We start from the raw sequence: 14,660 nt of genomic DNA on the forward strand, positions 1-14,660 counted from the left end.
GCTAACGTGACATAAACACAAACGAAGGGCTGAGAACGGCCCTGACGTAACATTCAGAGTTATTAAAAAAACTATTACATAAATAACACATTAATAACACCATCTGTGTCACTCCAATTCATTAAATCCATTGATCGTCCTTCGTCAACAATGCGTGCGCGCCGCTGACGGCGCTTGCACTTCAAAATATTCCACAGGCCCATATAACGATATATAAATTATATATTAAATAACTATTATATAAGCAATAATGCTATCAAACCATCTGTGTCACTCCAAATCATTAAATCCATCGATCGTCCTTTGTCAACAATGTGTGCGCGCAGCTGACGGCGCTTGCACTTCAAAATGTTATGTAAATGTATGTCTATCGTGTTATGTGTCTCGTCACCGTGGGATAGAGAAAAACGTAATTTCGGTCTCTTTGTGTGTTGTGACATGTGGAGAGATTGACAATAAAGCTGACTTTGACTTTGAAAATATTCCACAGGCCCATATAACGATATATAAATTAGATATTAAATAATAGGGGTGTAAATCGCGGGTTTTGTCACGATACGATATCATATCGATACAAAGAACTACGATACGATATTTGCCGATATCTTAAAGCCTGCTGCGATTCATTCACGATATATCACGATATATTTAAAATCTGATTTATCTGATTTAAAACAATTCATACGCAAAATCAACAAGGTACTGCAAACTCTTTATTTAGGAAATTACAAGAGTATTGTAGTATACTAAGTGCTTATTTTAACACTGGCAGGATTTACAAACTGCACGTGTCTTGTCCGTCTTTTCTTTGGAATCCAAAGTGCTTCCAAACGAATGACTTGAAGCCTAAAGGGGAGCAAATTTCCTCGTCTTTTTGGACACTAGCCATAGCACCAGCCCAGGAGCCGCGTACTAGTTGTCGACTCCCGATTCACGTGCCTGCTCTGCTCACAACACAACAACGCGGCGCGCACTGCTCCCGGAAAGAGGAAGCAAGCAACAATGAACTGGATTTCAAAATAAAGTCGCGTCTAATGTCCGAGGTCAAACACGGCGATATAAATCGATGTTTACGTTTAGCACCGATGCCAATAAATCGTAGAAGATTATATCGATTAATCGATGTGTATCGATGAATTGTTACACCCCTATCAAATAACTATTAAAAAGCAATAGTAGTATCAAACCATCTGTGCACTCTAAATCATTAAATCCATCGATCAAATTCCTCGTCCTTTGTCAACAACGCCGCGCGTGAGTCCTGACGTCAGCCTTGTCGTTATTCCATAGATGTAGTATATAACTAGATTGTAGCGTCAACAAAGTACAAGGAAAGACGTGGGTTTGGTGAACAGCTCTTTATTTAAGAAAATAAACTTCCAGGCGTGTGGCGAGGTGGACTTCCAGCCACGGAAGTGGAAGAGAGCTTCATAGAATAGGACCGGGCGTGCGTAAAAGCCATGACCGAGCCCCAACCACCGTCCCCGGACAGCCACCCGGCCGAGCGCTGGCCCTCGACTTCTATCCACGGAGGTGAAAGACAGCTCGGTAGAGTAAGACCAATAAAACATTGTGCGTAAAAACATTGTCCGAGCCCCATCCACCGTCCCTGGACAGCCACCCGGCTGAGCGCCGGCCCCCGACTTCAATCCACGGAAGTGAAAGAGAGCTCCGTCGAGTAGGACCGGGCGTGGGTAAAAGCCATAATAGTTTTTCAAACCTTCTGTGTCACTCCAACTCCTTAAATAATTCAAACTCTCAACCGTGTCACTTAGAAACAAAGCCGCTAATGATGTCGGTAGTACGTGGGGCCCTTAGTCATCTTCGTCATCCCGTGATCAATCTTCGTCCTTTATGTAAACAACCGCCGCGCCACGGTGCATCGCGCTGCTGACATCACTTCAAATTCAAATTACTGTAATCCCTTGCTACATCGCGGTTCGTTTATCGCGGTTTCACTTTTTTTTGGGGGGGGGAAATCTTTGAAAAAAAAAAAACGTACGTAAGTCGCTCCTTATTATAAGTCGCCCCCCCACCCAAACTATGAAAAAAAAACGCCACTTATAGTCCGAAAATTACGGTATTATATATTTATAAGCTTTAAATAACACGTCTTACCGGATATATGCCTCAATTCCGCTCTCTCCAGTCAGCTGATCCTTAGTTAAGTATGTATTGTGGGAAGAGGAAATGAAGTAGTGTGCAAGTGGTTGTTTCATGTCTTGATAAACCCGAACATGTTCCAGGTCAAACACAGAATTCTCCTTGGACAGCATGTACATAGTAAAACCATTGGGTGTCATCAAATGATTCTTCTGAGCTGTATTGAGCAAAAGACAAACATGACAGACAATTAATTCACAAAGATAGCGTGTGTTAATATAATTCCATCCATTCCATTTTAAATGCTCGTTATTTTTGTAGTTCACCTTGAACCATATTTGTATGTGCAGGAGAGGAATACCGTAATTTCACAACCATTGGGCGCACGTAAACGCCTTTACTTTTAGCAAAAAACGAAGGTGCCCCTTTTAAGAAGGTGCGCTTTCTTGTGGACCAAAATTCAAAAATCTGTAAAGTTGTTTTGTGTGGCTTCCCTAATATACAGGTGTAGACGTAGATCGGGACATAAAAAACAATCAAAGGATTAGACGTAATACGTAGAGGAGTACGTACCGTCGCCGCCATTGTTTAGTGTGGCTTCCGCCACATAGATCGGGACAAAAAAAAACAACAATCACAGGACTAGACGTGTCACGTAAAGGAGTACGTACGATCGCCGCCATTGTTTTGTGTGGCTTCTGCCACACAGAAACATAATATACAGGAATCCGATGAACCAATCGGAGGACATTACGTTTTACGTCGATCGGGGCTGTAAACCAATCAGACGACTGGATGTACCACGTAGAGAAGTACGTACCTCCACCGCCATTGGCTTCTGCTAAACAGAGACGTGATATACAGGCACCTGTTTGCTTCCGTTTACGTTTGCTTACGAGGCACAATCAGAGGACTGGACGTGACACGTAGAGGAATACGTACGTCCGCATAGACAGAGACATACTTCCAAGGCACAATTCAAGCTTCCTGGAAAGCCGGGATCATTGCCGAACAGCAATGTGACAACAACGAGACAATGACGAGGGAAATTGCCATGTCAGATGTCGAACTTACCCAACTGTTTAATTTGGATTCAGAATATGAGGACTTGGACGGATTTGCGTATGAATATCGATCAACAATAATGTGAGCACAGTAGAGTACATGATTAAACAGTAGAATAAAGGACAACCGAACCCACTTTCTTGCTCCCGTGACAGATTTTTTTGTTTACCGTAAATCATGGCATGCATGCGCCCTATGATGCGCTGCGCCCTATGTGTGTGTTAAATACAGTAATGGCACACATGACTGAGACTGCGACTTTTAGTACGGTGCGCCCTTTGGTTGTGAAAATACGGTAGTAGTTTGCTTTTTTTTTTTTTTTTTTTGCTCGGATGGCGGACGAAATTCGGTTGTCGAACCTCGCGAGATGAGCCGAGAGAACTCGCATGCCAACTGACTCCGTTCGTTATTACGTTCTCATTACTCTGAGGATTGCATCAACTCTAATCATGCCTCCAAATGAAGCAAGTGGGAGCAGTAAAGCCATCCTAAAACACAGAGACGCTCCTAAAGCAATGCAACACTGAGCGCCCGGCACACAGCGGTTGCACGATCGGACCAAATTAAGCTCCCTGCGACTGAGGTCCACTTAAATTTTGGAAAGTACATTAGGATTTTCTAAATCTTAAAGACCGCTCTGTCACAATTATGCGACCAGCGCGGTGCAGTTACGCGGTCGGCGACGCGCTACGGTTACACGTTCGGCGGTGCGCTGCAGTTGCACGATCGGACAAATATGGCTCCACATATATAGTATATAAATAAAGCAGTAAAGTAAAACAAACAATAAAACAGAATAATATTGATTAAAAATGCAAACCACTTACAGGATTGTTGCTCTTTGGCTCGAATTAAAGTTTTGCGGGACTGGCACCAAATAGTGACACCATCTTCCAGCAGCTTCAGAGTACGTTGCTTTTGCCAACCCTAACCCTAACCCTAACCCTAACCCTAACCCTAACCCTAACCCTAACCCTAGATCGATCTAACGAAATAACTCGTCTACAAGGGATGAAAACCCAATCGCAAATTCACATTGTGGCGGTGTAAAAACACTTAGTTCCCCGCATAAGTTAACAAGTGGAAATTATGTAACAAAAGTAGCGCCAAAATGGTGCTGAAAATAAGGCGGATGTCGCATCCCTGCTCCCAGTGAGTTAGGTTTACAGAAGCAAGCCGATTTCCGTACTCACAGCTTAACTCATTTTGCCTTGAGATGTGCCAAAAGATGCCGTTGCGGCGGGCAGGCAAATGCTCACGAGTCGCAGAGGCTAACGTTGCCCGCTTCCCTACCCCCCCCCACATATTTAAAAAACATTTCTCAACGGATTTACATGATTCACAAACTGATACTTTCGACGGAAAAAAACACGGAAATCCGCGGATCCGCGGAGAATTCTCATCCCTGTGTCCACATGTGGACTTGGTACCAGAACACCCTTGACCGCAGTGACTTTGACTTTGTAGTTGCGTTGTCGGATTAGCGGCCGCATGTTTTGGCCACTTGGGTAAAGTAAGGGGCGAAGCTGTCAGCTGATCACCACCTGGTTGTGAGTTGGCTCCAATGGTGGGGGAAGATGCCGATTCGACATGGCAGACCCAAGCGTACTGTCAGGGTCTGCTGGGAACGTCTGTCAGAATCCCCTGCAAGAGTTTCAACTTCCACTTCTGGGAGAACTTCGCCCACGTCCCAGGGGAGTTAAGAGACGTTGAGTCTGAGTAGACCATGCCTACATTGTTGAGGCGGCCAATCATAATTGCGGTCATAAGGTGCTCTGTGCCTGTTGTGGTGGCACAACATGGGTGCAGTTAAGATGAAGAGTCTCATTTGGCCATTTTGGCCTGTGGGAGAGCTGACCGGTACTAGATGGCCAAGCGGAATACAGCTTTGGAGTTTGCTAAAACAAAAACTTGATCTTAGGAGGAGTTCCATGAGACCATGGAAAACGACTTCAAAGCAACATCAGAGAAAATTCTGGTCCACCATCTGGTGTCTCAGGAGGGAGAAGCAGAACACTCTATATAGTGGAGATAGGGTACTACTGACGTCGACTCTGGCCGTCGGAGGTTGGTGAGCAAAATACTAGATTTAAACATTGTTTATTAACACTGTGCAAGAATTTTTAACTCATGGTGTGGAAACATTCTTGGTTAGTTAGTTATCTAAAATGCTTCAATAGTTTCTGTTTTCACAACCTTATAAAACAAAGAGCTGGGACCCCCTGCACTGACCAGTTGCTGAGGTGACCACCAAACATGTCCACTCTCACTCCCACCCTGTTTTCTCAATAAATATGCTCTTGCAAGGGACCCAAGTCAGACTTCGTTCGAACATCGCTGTATGCACAGTGACGAATGTTTTCTCCACGTCCAAGTACCGTAATTTTCTGACTAAAAGTTGCTCCGGAATATAGGTTGCATTAGCCATAAAATGCACAATAAAGTGAAAAAAAACATATATAAGTTTTTCCGGAGCATAAGTCGCATTTTGGGGGGAAATCTATTCGACAAAATCCAACACCGAGAACAGACATGAACGAGCAACAACAGGCTAAATGATACGGTATGCTAACGTGACAAACACAAACGAGGAGCTGAGAACGGGCCACATCCGGCCCACGGGACCGTTTAATCCGGCCCGCCAACCCTGAATAAATTGTATTATTAAACTTTTTTTTTGGTCATTTTGCCTGCAATGACTGCGTTTCCCCAGTAGATGGGGAACCGTTCGCCTGCGCATTTACTACCGGAGGCCGTGTCAGAAAGTTCGGTGCACACTCAGTGCGTGTACGTACTCAGTAGTACGGACATGGCGCACTCGCGCTCTATTTGTATCAGTCCCGAATTTAGAGCGTGGGCTGTGACGACAGCATTCTTGTAATTCGTGCGCTGAGCTTTCAGATACAGTTTTACGCTAAAGCCACCGACAAACCTCGAGCCACATGAACGTCAACATCAACCCGTCACAGATCGGGGTAAACGGACCAACACCTCGGATCTCTCCTAAGAATTGCCACAACAAATTTTACTCCAGACTATGACGCACTAGCAAAAAACAGAGACCAACAACACTGTTCCCACTGAAAATGAAGGGGAGGCTTCTCAAGTTTGTTGTAAAAAAATGCATTTTGAATATGATTTGTACACATAGCAGGGATTGAAACTAGCGACCATTCTCATTTTCAAACAATGCAGGATGCTCAAGGACATTGATGCACCCCCTGTTTGCGACTAAACTTAACCTGTAAAGTTCTTAAGGCTTACTTTAAGGAAGTGTTTCCCGTTTCCTCACCTCTGTTACCAGGTGTTTGTGAGTTAAAACTCTGCTCTGATACCCCTCACCGTGTTGCCGTTTTGATTACTTTATTTAGATGTATGCTTTCACCGATTCTTCAAGATGATATATTTGGTCAGAATGTTTGCCGTTTGATGTGATCTCATAAGAAAAACATCTTTCATTAATCTGACCTGCAGGCACTGAAGTGATGGAGACTGTTATTCATAATAACAGTGTCGTATTTTATGAGAATCACTGGTAGCAGTTTTTTAGTGATTTTTTTTTTTTATGCTGTTAATAAATGCATTTGTTTTCAAAAAACTTGTTTGGAATATCCATGCTTTACTACCTACTAATAGCCAAAATCTTTTATGCAATGACCTTTACAGGTCGCTTATATTACTTCACACAAACACTACGTCCATCTGCTCCTGGTTCGGCCCTCCGGTCCAAATTTAGAACCCAGTTCGGCCCGCGAGGCAAAAAGTTTGCCCACCCCTGGGCTAAACGATACGTAGGTATTCTAACGTGACATCAACACAAACGAAAAGCTGAGAACGGGCCTGACGTAACATTCAGAGTTATTAAAAAATATATTACATAAATAACACGTCTATAAAACCATCTGTGTCACTCCAATTCATTAAATCCATCGATCGTCCTTTGTCAACAATGGGTGTGCGCCGCTGAGGGCGCTTGCACTTCAAAATATTCCACAGGCCCATATAACGATAAATAAATTAGATATCAAATAACTTTTATATAAGCAATAATATTATCAAACCATCTGTGCACTCTAAATCATTAAATCCATCGATCAAATTCCTCATCCTTTGTCAACAACGCCGCACGTGCGCCCTGACGTCAGCCTCGTCGTTATTCCACAGATCTAGTATATAACTATATTGTAGCTTTAACAAAGTACAAGGAAAGACGTGGGTTTGGTAAACGGCTCTTTATTTGACAAAACGAACTTCCAGGCGTGTGGCGGCGTGGACATCCAGCCACGGACGTGGAAGAGAGATCCATAGAATAGGACCGGGCGTGCGTAAAAGCCATGACCGAGCCCCATCCACCGTCCCCGGACAGCCACCCGGCCGAGCGCCGGCCCCCAACTTCTATTCACGGCGGTGAAAGAGAGCTCCGTAGAGTAGGACCGGGCGTGCGTAAAAGGCATAATAGTTTATCAAACCTTCTGTGTCACTCCAAATCCTTAAATCCTTCAAACTCTTCGTCCTCCGTGTCACTTAGAAACAAAGCCGCTAACGATACCGGTAGTACGTGGAGCCCTTCGTCATCTTCGTCATCCCGTGATCAATCTTTGTCCTTTTTGTAAACATTCGTCATCTTCGTCATCCCGTGATCAATCTTTGTCCTTTTTGTAAACACCCGCCGCGCCACGCCGCGCTGCTGACGTCACTTGAAATTCAAATTACAGTAATCCCTTGCTACATCGCGGTTCGTTTATCGCGGTTTCACTTTTTTTTGAAAATTGTTGAAAAAATTCACATATAAGTTGCTCCTTATTATAAGACGCCCTCCCACCCAAACTATGAAAAAAACGCGACTTATAGTCCGAAAATTACGGTAATAAAAGGGCATGCTGTCTCCCTTGTGGTTCTTGCAAATAGAGTGAGCACCACTCTAACAACTAAAGTCTCCACAATGTCAGATTTGTATTCACTCCTGTATACTGGAGGGCTATTCAATTACAAATTCAGTTGGGCCAAAATTTCAAACCTGTAATGTAGCTGGGGTATACACATTTGGCGCCCAAAAAACAGACCGTTTTCATTCTCAATTTTACATCTCAGTGTTGAAACGGACACGTTTTTTCTCAAATTGGCAGGATGATGAATGAATGATGTGCGACAGAGGGTGGAGTGGATTTATGCAGAAGGCCGGTTGTGCAAGAATGGGGGAAAATTGTTTACAGGAAGTAGACTCAGAGATAAAACCAGCAGAGGTGCCAGAGGGAGATCTGCAAGAGAAGAAAAGCCAAGAACCCAGCCAAAGGGTGATCGCCAAGTCTGGAAAAACTTGCTGGAAAAACAACAGCTCCTGCCAAGTCAACCCCCACACACACCGAATCACCCCTCACCCCCTCACTTAAATGGAATCAACTCTTATCGAACTTGCCCACCCCCATGGAATCATCACCCATCAAACTCGGCCCCCACCGGCATGTGCAACTGAATATAAACTGACCAAGAACTTTTTTCGTTGCTTTTTCTGAACGGGGACTTTCTGCTCTTTAGCATTTTTGGAAGAAAAGCCCAGCACTGTATAGTATTTTTCCTGAAAACAGAGCTTTCTTAACAAGAATTGTGATTGAAGTCAACCAACCCGTTTAAGTCTAATTTTTGTTTCGGTGTCTTATTTTTTTTCCTAAAACTGAAGAAGAAAAACGAGCATGCAGTGAGTGAATTGGATAACAGGTGATTGGCTATAGGCTCTTGCTATGAAACGCGGCTAGCACGCTTCCCAAATTGCGGACCAAATCCAAAACACTCTACAGCACAATCAGAGGCGCAATGAAATACGTCCTATAAATTTGTCCTACTATGCAGTACATACTTCATATTGATGATTAAGATTGTTATTTTCCAGTAGTTATTTGTGAGAAAGCATTTACCTCTCTTTGTTAAACAAATGCTATAAAAAAATAAAGGTTTCTACTTCACGAATTTCACCTATCACAGGTTCTATGCAGAACGTAACCCCAGTGAAAAAACAAGGAATTACTGTATCTCCGAACCTTGATATGCAAGAGAAAAGTAAAGACGTTTTTAAATCAGCTTCAAATATCATTTGGGGACACATGAAGCCATCTCTGATTTCTTTTTTTGTTGGCTAATGTAAATGTGGGGTAATGACCAAACTTGAAATGTTGATGAACGCATATCGTATGACTGAAATGTTATGGTAAGCATACCCCATTCATTAAGTTCATAGGTGATTATGAGGCTCTGGGCATGTGTGAATGAAGAATCCTCTCCTTGGTCGTTGAGGAAATCCCTCAGATCAGCAGTTGAGAGGAGAGATCCATTAGAGGAATAGAGCATAAAAATGGCATCCAGCTCAGGTCTCCGCAATAACTCTCTGCAGAAAACTTCAATTTCCCCATGGTCCAATCGGCCATCGGCTGAGTGATCACACTTCTGTCAAAGAATTATTTGATGCAGACGCAACTGTTAAAGATTTTGTTTTAAAAATAAAACAGATGTGAAGTTAAATAGTAATGACAGGCAGGTCACATACCTGGAAAAGTTCACAGGCATATTGGTCACTCAAGTCAATATTGATCATTTGTAGCAATGTCTGCACTTCATCATAGCTCATCTTATCATCATGATTCTGATCAGCACGACTCAGGTAAGCATGAATCCAGGTGACATGTATTATCAAGGAAGTTATCGCACTCCAGTAAAATACGTTTTTTACACAGCCGAGGATAATATTTGGAAAGTTTGTGTTGAATTCAAAGTAACAAACACTTACTGGCGTGTAATGTACACCAACTCGCCACACCATTTTGACAAGTGCCAAAACAAGATCTGTAACAATCAAAACTGAACTCGGTTTGGACAAACAATGATCTCGTGGATGAGTTTTAAAATGACATAAGAATCGCGTGAATAACCCTCAGTTTATGAATGGAAAATTATCAAAATAATAGACAAACACAAATGTGTCTGTTTGCATCATTTCTCACTATTTGGGGCTTTGTGATTTCATAGCGCAGATGAACAGAAAGTTGACTTAATTTTGATTGTTTGCATGTGGCATACAAAACCCAACCAGAATATTCTACATTTATCAAAGGATATTGATCAAGTTTCTCTTTCTGGGTCATGTTGCAAATTCTTTCCTGCAGTGTCCGGATGCCGCGGGTCCAATGATAAGCCTCTTCATGGTTCTGGCAGAGAAGATCCAGATTCTTTCGGGGACCTTTGAAGACCACCGTCAAACACCGTTCTTCAGGTACTGCACCAACCATCTGCCGAAATGTCCCCAAATGACACCCCTCACATACGCACTCCACCTCTGTGATGGAGACTGAGGGAATGAGGGAGACGAAGAATCAAGAAAACAAAGTTATTATTTTTACTGTTGATGACTTTTCTAATTTTCACTTTAGGCAATGTGACATATGTTAGTGATATTTTCATTACATGTTTAATATTAGTTTGAACAAATAAGATCAGACCAGATTGAAAGAAATATCGGACGTGTTGTCAAGGCATTGAAGCTGTTGTTTGAAATTGGCTATAGGATCAAAAACAGTTTTCTGAATTTATCTGCTTCCGTCAGATTTGTACACAAGGCAGACTTGCACTGTGGAGACGTTACTGACTATTAGTTACTATTATTGTCACATGGTCATCAAAACAGGATGTTTAGTATATATTGCTTGTAGACTTAATGAGTTACAACTAGACATGAAGCATTACAAGGACTGGGACACTTCAGTGCTTGTTAAATGGGTGTCACTGTTGGTTCTTACTTAACCACAGGTGCCAATGCATATGGAGGGGTACTGTACGTGGTAAACTGTCCACAATCAATGTTCTAAATCATGTCTTGTAGCAATTTAAGACCTCCCAAAGCCAAGTGAGTTGAAAATGGTATTACAGCTGTTGAGTAAGTACACGGCACTAAACTACAGATTGTAAAACCAAAAGTGACGGGCATGCCCTATAATCTCAATGTTTGAAATTTGTTTGAGTGGTGGTTTAGTTCCCGTTGAATATTTTAAATACAACTTAGAGAGTCTATAATAAAGGCCCCGCCCTTCCCCTTTGGGCAGCTGTGGAGAATGGAGCTGTGTTTTCATGTGCAGAGCAGAAAGTACCAATTACGCTTAACTAAAACAGACGCACAATGTCAAGAACTAATTTTGAAGAATTCACAGAATTAGTCAACGTGGGAACCTATTCCGGTTTATGGAAGGATCAGGATGAAATTTTTAATCGCAGAGGAGAATTTGCATTGAACTTTCTATCTATCTATCTATCTATCTATCTATCTATCTATCTATCTATCTATCTATCTATCTATCTATCTATCTATCTATCTATCTATCTATCTATCTATCTATCTATCTATCTATCTATCTATCTATCTATCTATCTATCTATCTATCTATCTATCTATCTAAGTATGTATCTGTATCTCTGTCTCTCTCTCGCTACACATATACTATACATATATGTACACGCACACACACACACACACACACACACACACACACACACACACACACACACACACACACACACACATGCACGCACGCACGCCCACACACACACACACGCACACATATCGATATAGACACTGCTCAAAAAAATTAAAGGAACTGGTTTTTATCAGGGTATGGCATGAATTCAATTAGACTTTTCTGATAAGGTTTTGGTCAGGTACGTGGCAGAGGAGGTTGTTAATCAGTTTCAGCTGCATTGGTGTTGATGGAATTAACAACAGGTGCACTAGAGGGGCAACAACGAGATGGTACCCAAAACAGGACTGATTTTGCAGGTGGAGGCCATTTCAAGTTCCTCCTTCTTGATCTTTTTTAACTGTTTTTCCACAAGTGTTGGCTTTAGTCATTATCACGACTGGGCGCATGAGGGGATTTCTTAACCCTCCTTGCGCAGATTGTCCAACTCATCCAGGATGGCACATCCATGCGTGCTGTTGCAAGAAGATTTGATGTGTCTCCCAGTACTATCTCCAGAGCATGGAGGAGATTTCAGGAGACAGGCAGTTACTCTAGGAGAGCTGGACAGGGCCGTAGACGGTCCTTATTCCATCAGCAGGACTGATATCTGTTGCTTTGTGCTTAGAGGAAAAGGTTGAGCACTGCCCGAGCCCTACAGAATGACCTCCAGCAGGCTACTGGTGTGAATGTCTCTGCCCAAACAGTCCAAAACAGACTTCACGAGGGTGGCCTCAGGGCACGACGTCCTGTAGTGTTACCTGTGCTCATTGCTCAGCACCTTGGACCTCAATTGGCATTTGCCATAGAACACCAGAATTGGCAAGTCCACCACTGGTGCCCTGTGCTTTTCACAGATAAGAGCAGGTTTACCCTGAGCACCTGTGATAGACGTGAAAGGGTCTGGAGAAGCCAAGAAGAGTGCTATGCTGCCTGCAACATCATTCAGCATGACCGGTTTGGTGGTGGGTCAGTGATAGTCTGGGGAGGCATTTCCATGGAGGGACAAACGGCTAGAGAACGGCAGTCTGACTGCCATTAGGTATCGGGGTGAAATCCTTGCACCCATGGTCAGACCTACGCTGGTGCAGTAGGTCCTGGGTTCCTCCTGATCCACAACAATCAGCCTGTTGTGGCAAGAGTATGCAGACAGTATCTGGAGGATGAAGGAATTGACACAATTGAATGGCCCTCACGATCACCTGATCTAAACCCGATAGAACACCTCTGGGACATAATGTTTCGGTCCATCATATGGCGCCAGGTTGCTCCTCAGACTTTACAGGAGCTCACTGATGCCCTTAGACAGATTTGGGAGGACATCTCACAAGACACCATCCGTCGTATCATTAGGAGCCTGGCGCGACGTTGTCAAGCATGCATACAAGCTCGTGGGGGCCACACAAGATATTGAAAATAATTTTGAGTTGCAGAAATTGAATTTAGGCAAAAAGGACGAGCTTGCCATATAATTTTTTCACTTTGATTTTTGGGGTGTCTGTATACTGAGCCCTCTGTAGGCTGAAAACTTTTATTTCCATCAAAAGATGTGGCATCCTTTTGTTCCTGAGACATTAAACTGTCCATATCAGTATAGATATCCCCCTAAAAATCTGTGTTCCCTTAATTTTTTTGAGCAGTGACATATACGTATATACATAGAGTGGAGTCTCGGTTTTCGAACGTCCCGGTTCTCGAGCAAATCGGTATTCGAACAAAAAATTCAAGATTTTTTTGCTTCGGATGGCGGACAAAATTCGGTTTTCGAACCTCGCGAGATGAGCCGAGACGTTTGTTGAAACGTGGCTCAGCCACGAACCCCCCACCACGCCGTGGAGTTAGCGGGGTTTCGGCTAACGCGAGCAGATCGCAGCGCAGAGCTCTCCGGAAAATCAAAGGAAGGTGGCCTCTTTTTCTACATTAATGAACGTTGGTGTACTGATGTCACGGTGTTGAAAGAGTTTTGCAGCCTTCTCCTAGAAACACTTTTCATAAACTGCCGGCCGTTCTATTCACCACGGAGTTCTCCTCGATCGTCACGGCGGCTGTTTACATTCCACCACACGCACGTGCGAGTGAAGCCACGCAGATGCTGGCTGACCAGGTAACAGACTAGAGATGCACCGATCCGACTTTTTCAGTTTCAATACCGATACCGGTATATCGGATGCATATCGGTCGATACCCGATACCGATCCGATATTATGATTGACTTAACAAGCTACATACCTCTACATGTGGAACAGAAAAGACTAAAGGCAATGGCATCAGGCATGACTACACAGTTCTTTGCCTTAAATGCTCATTTAAGCAGCAATGAGAAGTGCTCCCTGAAAACAAGCTCTGCTTAGTCGAACACAAAAAAAAAACATTCAAAATTATTTCTATATACTGAAAGTGCAGAGTAGAATTAAAAATAAAATATAGCATCGGGACAAGAGTGACTTGGTCAAATACAATAATCAAGCAATGTAAACATGTCTCTACATAGTTGTGAAGCTCATGGTATCTACATCTCTTAATTCTTGTGACAAGTGTTCTCACATTTTCTCATACATTTCTGACAGTGCGGTCTCAGAAAAACACTTGCGCGATGGCAAATTGTACCATGGCTCCAGGTGCTCAAGTAAACGTCGGAAGCCCTCGTTTTCAACAACACTCATCGGTTGCCCATCCAAATCCATGAATTCCAACTTTCTCAGTAATTCTCATCGCTTTTGCGCTATTGCCTGGGAATTCTTCCCGTCTTTGCAGTGCATCTGCTAACGTTAACTGCTGTGTAGGTCCACTTCCCGCTCCCTTTGATCTGCTCAACTGCTGGAACCCCTGGTGCTCCGTTGTGTGGTGTTTCTGGAGATGCTTAATTAAATTGGTAGTACTATAACTGGCAGTACTACCAACACCCTTGGCAACATTAGCTTTGCAGACATTACAAACTGCCGTCGAGCTAGTTGGCGTGTTCAGTTTAAAGTACCTCCACACAGCTGACTCTTTCGT

At 43.2% G+C, this 14,660-nt stretch overlaps 1 protein-coding gene across 6 annotated transcripts in view; it reads right to left on the reverse strand.

Annotated features, from left to right (window-relative positions):
- The window catches only part of LOC133142595 (1-phosphatidylinositol 4,5-bisphosphate phosphodiesterase delta-3-A-like), a 94,944-nt gene that overhangs the window by 55,455 nt on the left and 24,829 nt on the right, over positions 1–14,660 (reverse strand). For all 6 annotated transcript variants that reach the window (XR_009710225.1, XM_061263959.1, XM_061263920.1 and 3 more), the window contains 4 exons: positions 10,276–10,504; positions 9,707–9,836; positions 9,381–9,606; positions 2,119–2,320 (listed from right to left, as the gene is read on the reverse strand). Coding sequence is in view for 5 of the 6 variants with exons in the window: in XM_061263920.1 (XP_061119904.1) it covers positions 2,119–2,320; positions 9,381–9,606; positions 9,707–9,836; positions 10,276–10,504 (787 nt within the window). In the remaining variant the exon portion in view is untranslated. The remainder of the gene's footprint in view (positions 1–2,118; positions 2,321–9,380; positions 9,607–9,706; positions 9,837–10,275; positions 10,505–14,660) is intronic.

This window comes from Syngnathus typhle, linkage group LG2 (genome assembly GCF_033458585.1).
Source record: "Syngnathus typhle isolate RoL2023-S1 ecotype Sweden linkage group LG2, RoL_Styp_1.0, whole genome shotgun sequence".
Classification (NCBI taxonomy): Eukaryota; Metazoa; Chordata; class Actinopteri; order Syngnathiformes; family Syngnathidae; genus Syngnathus; species Syngnathus typhle.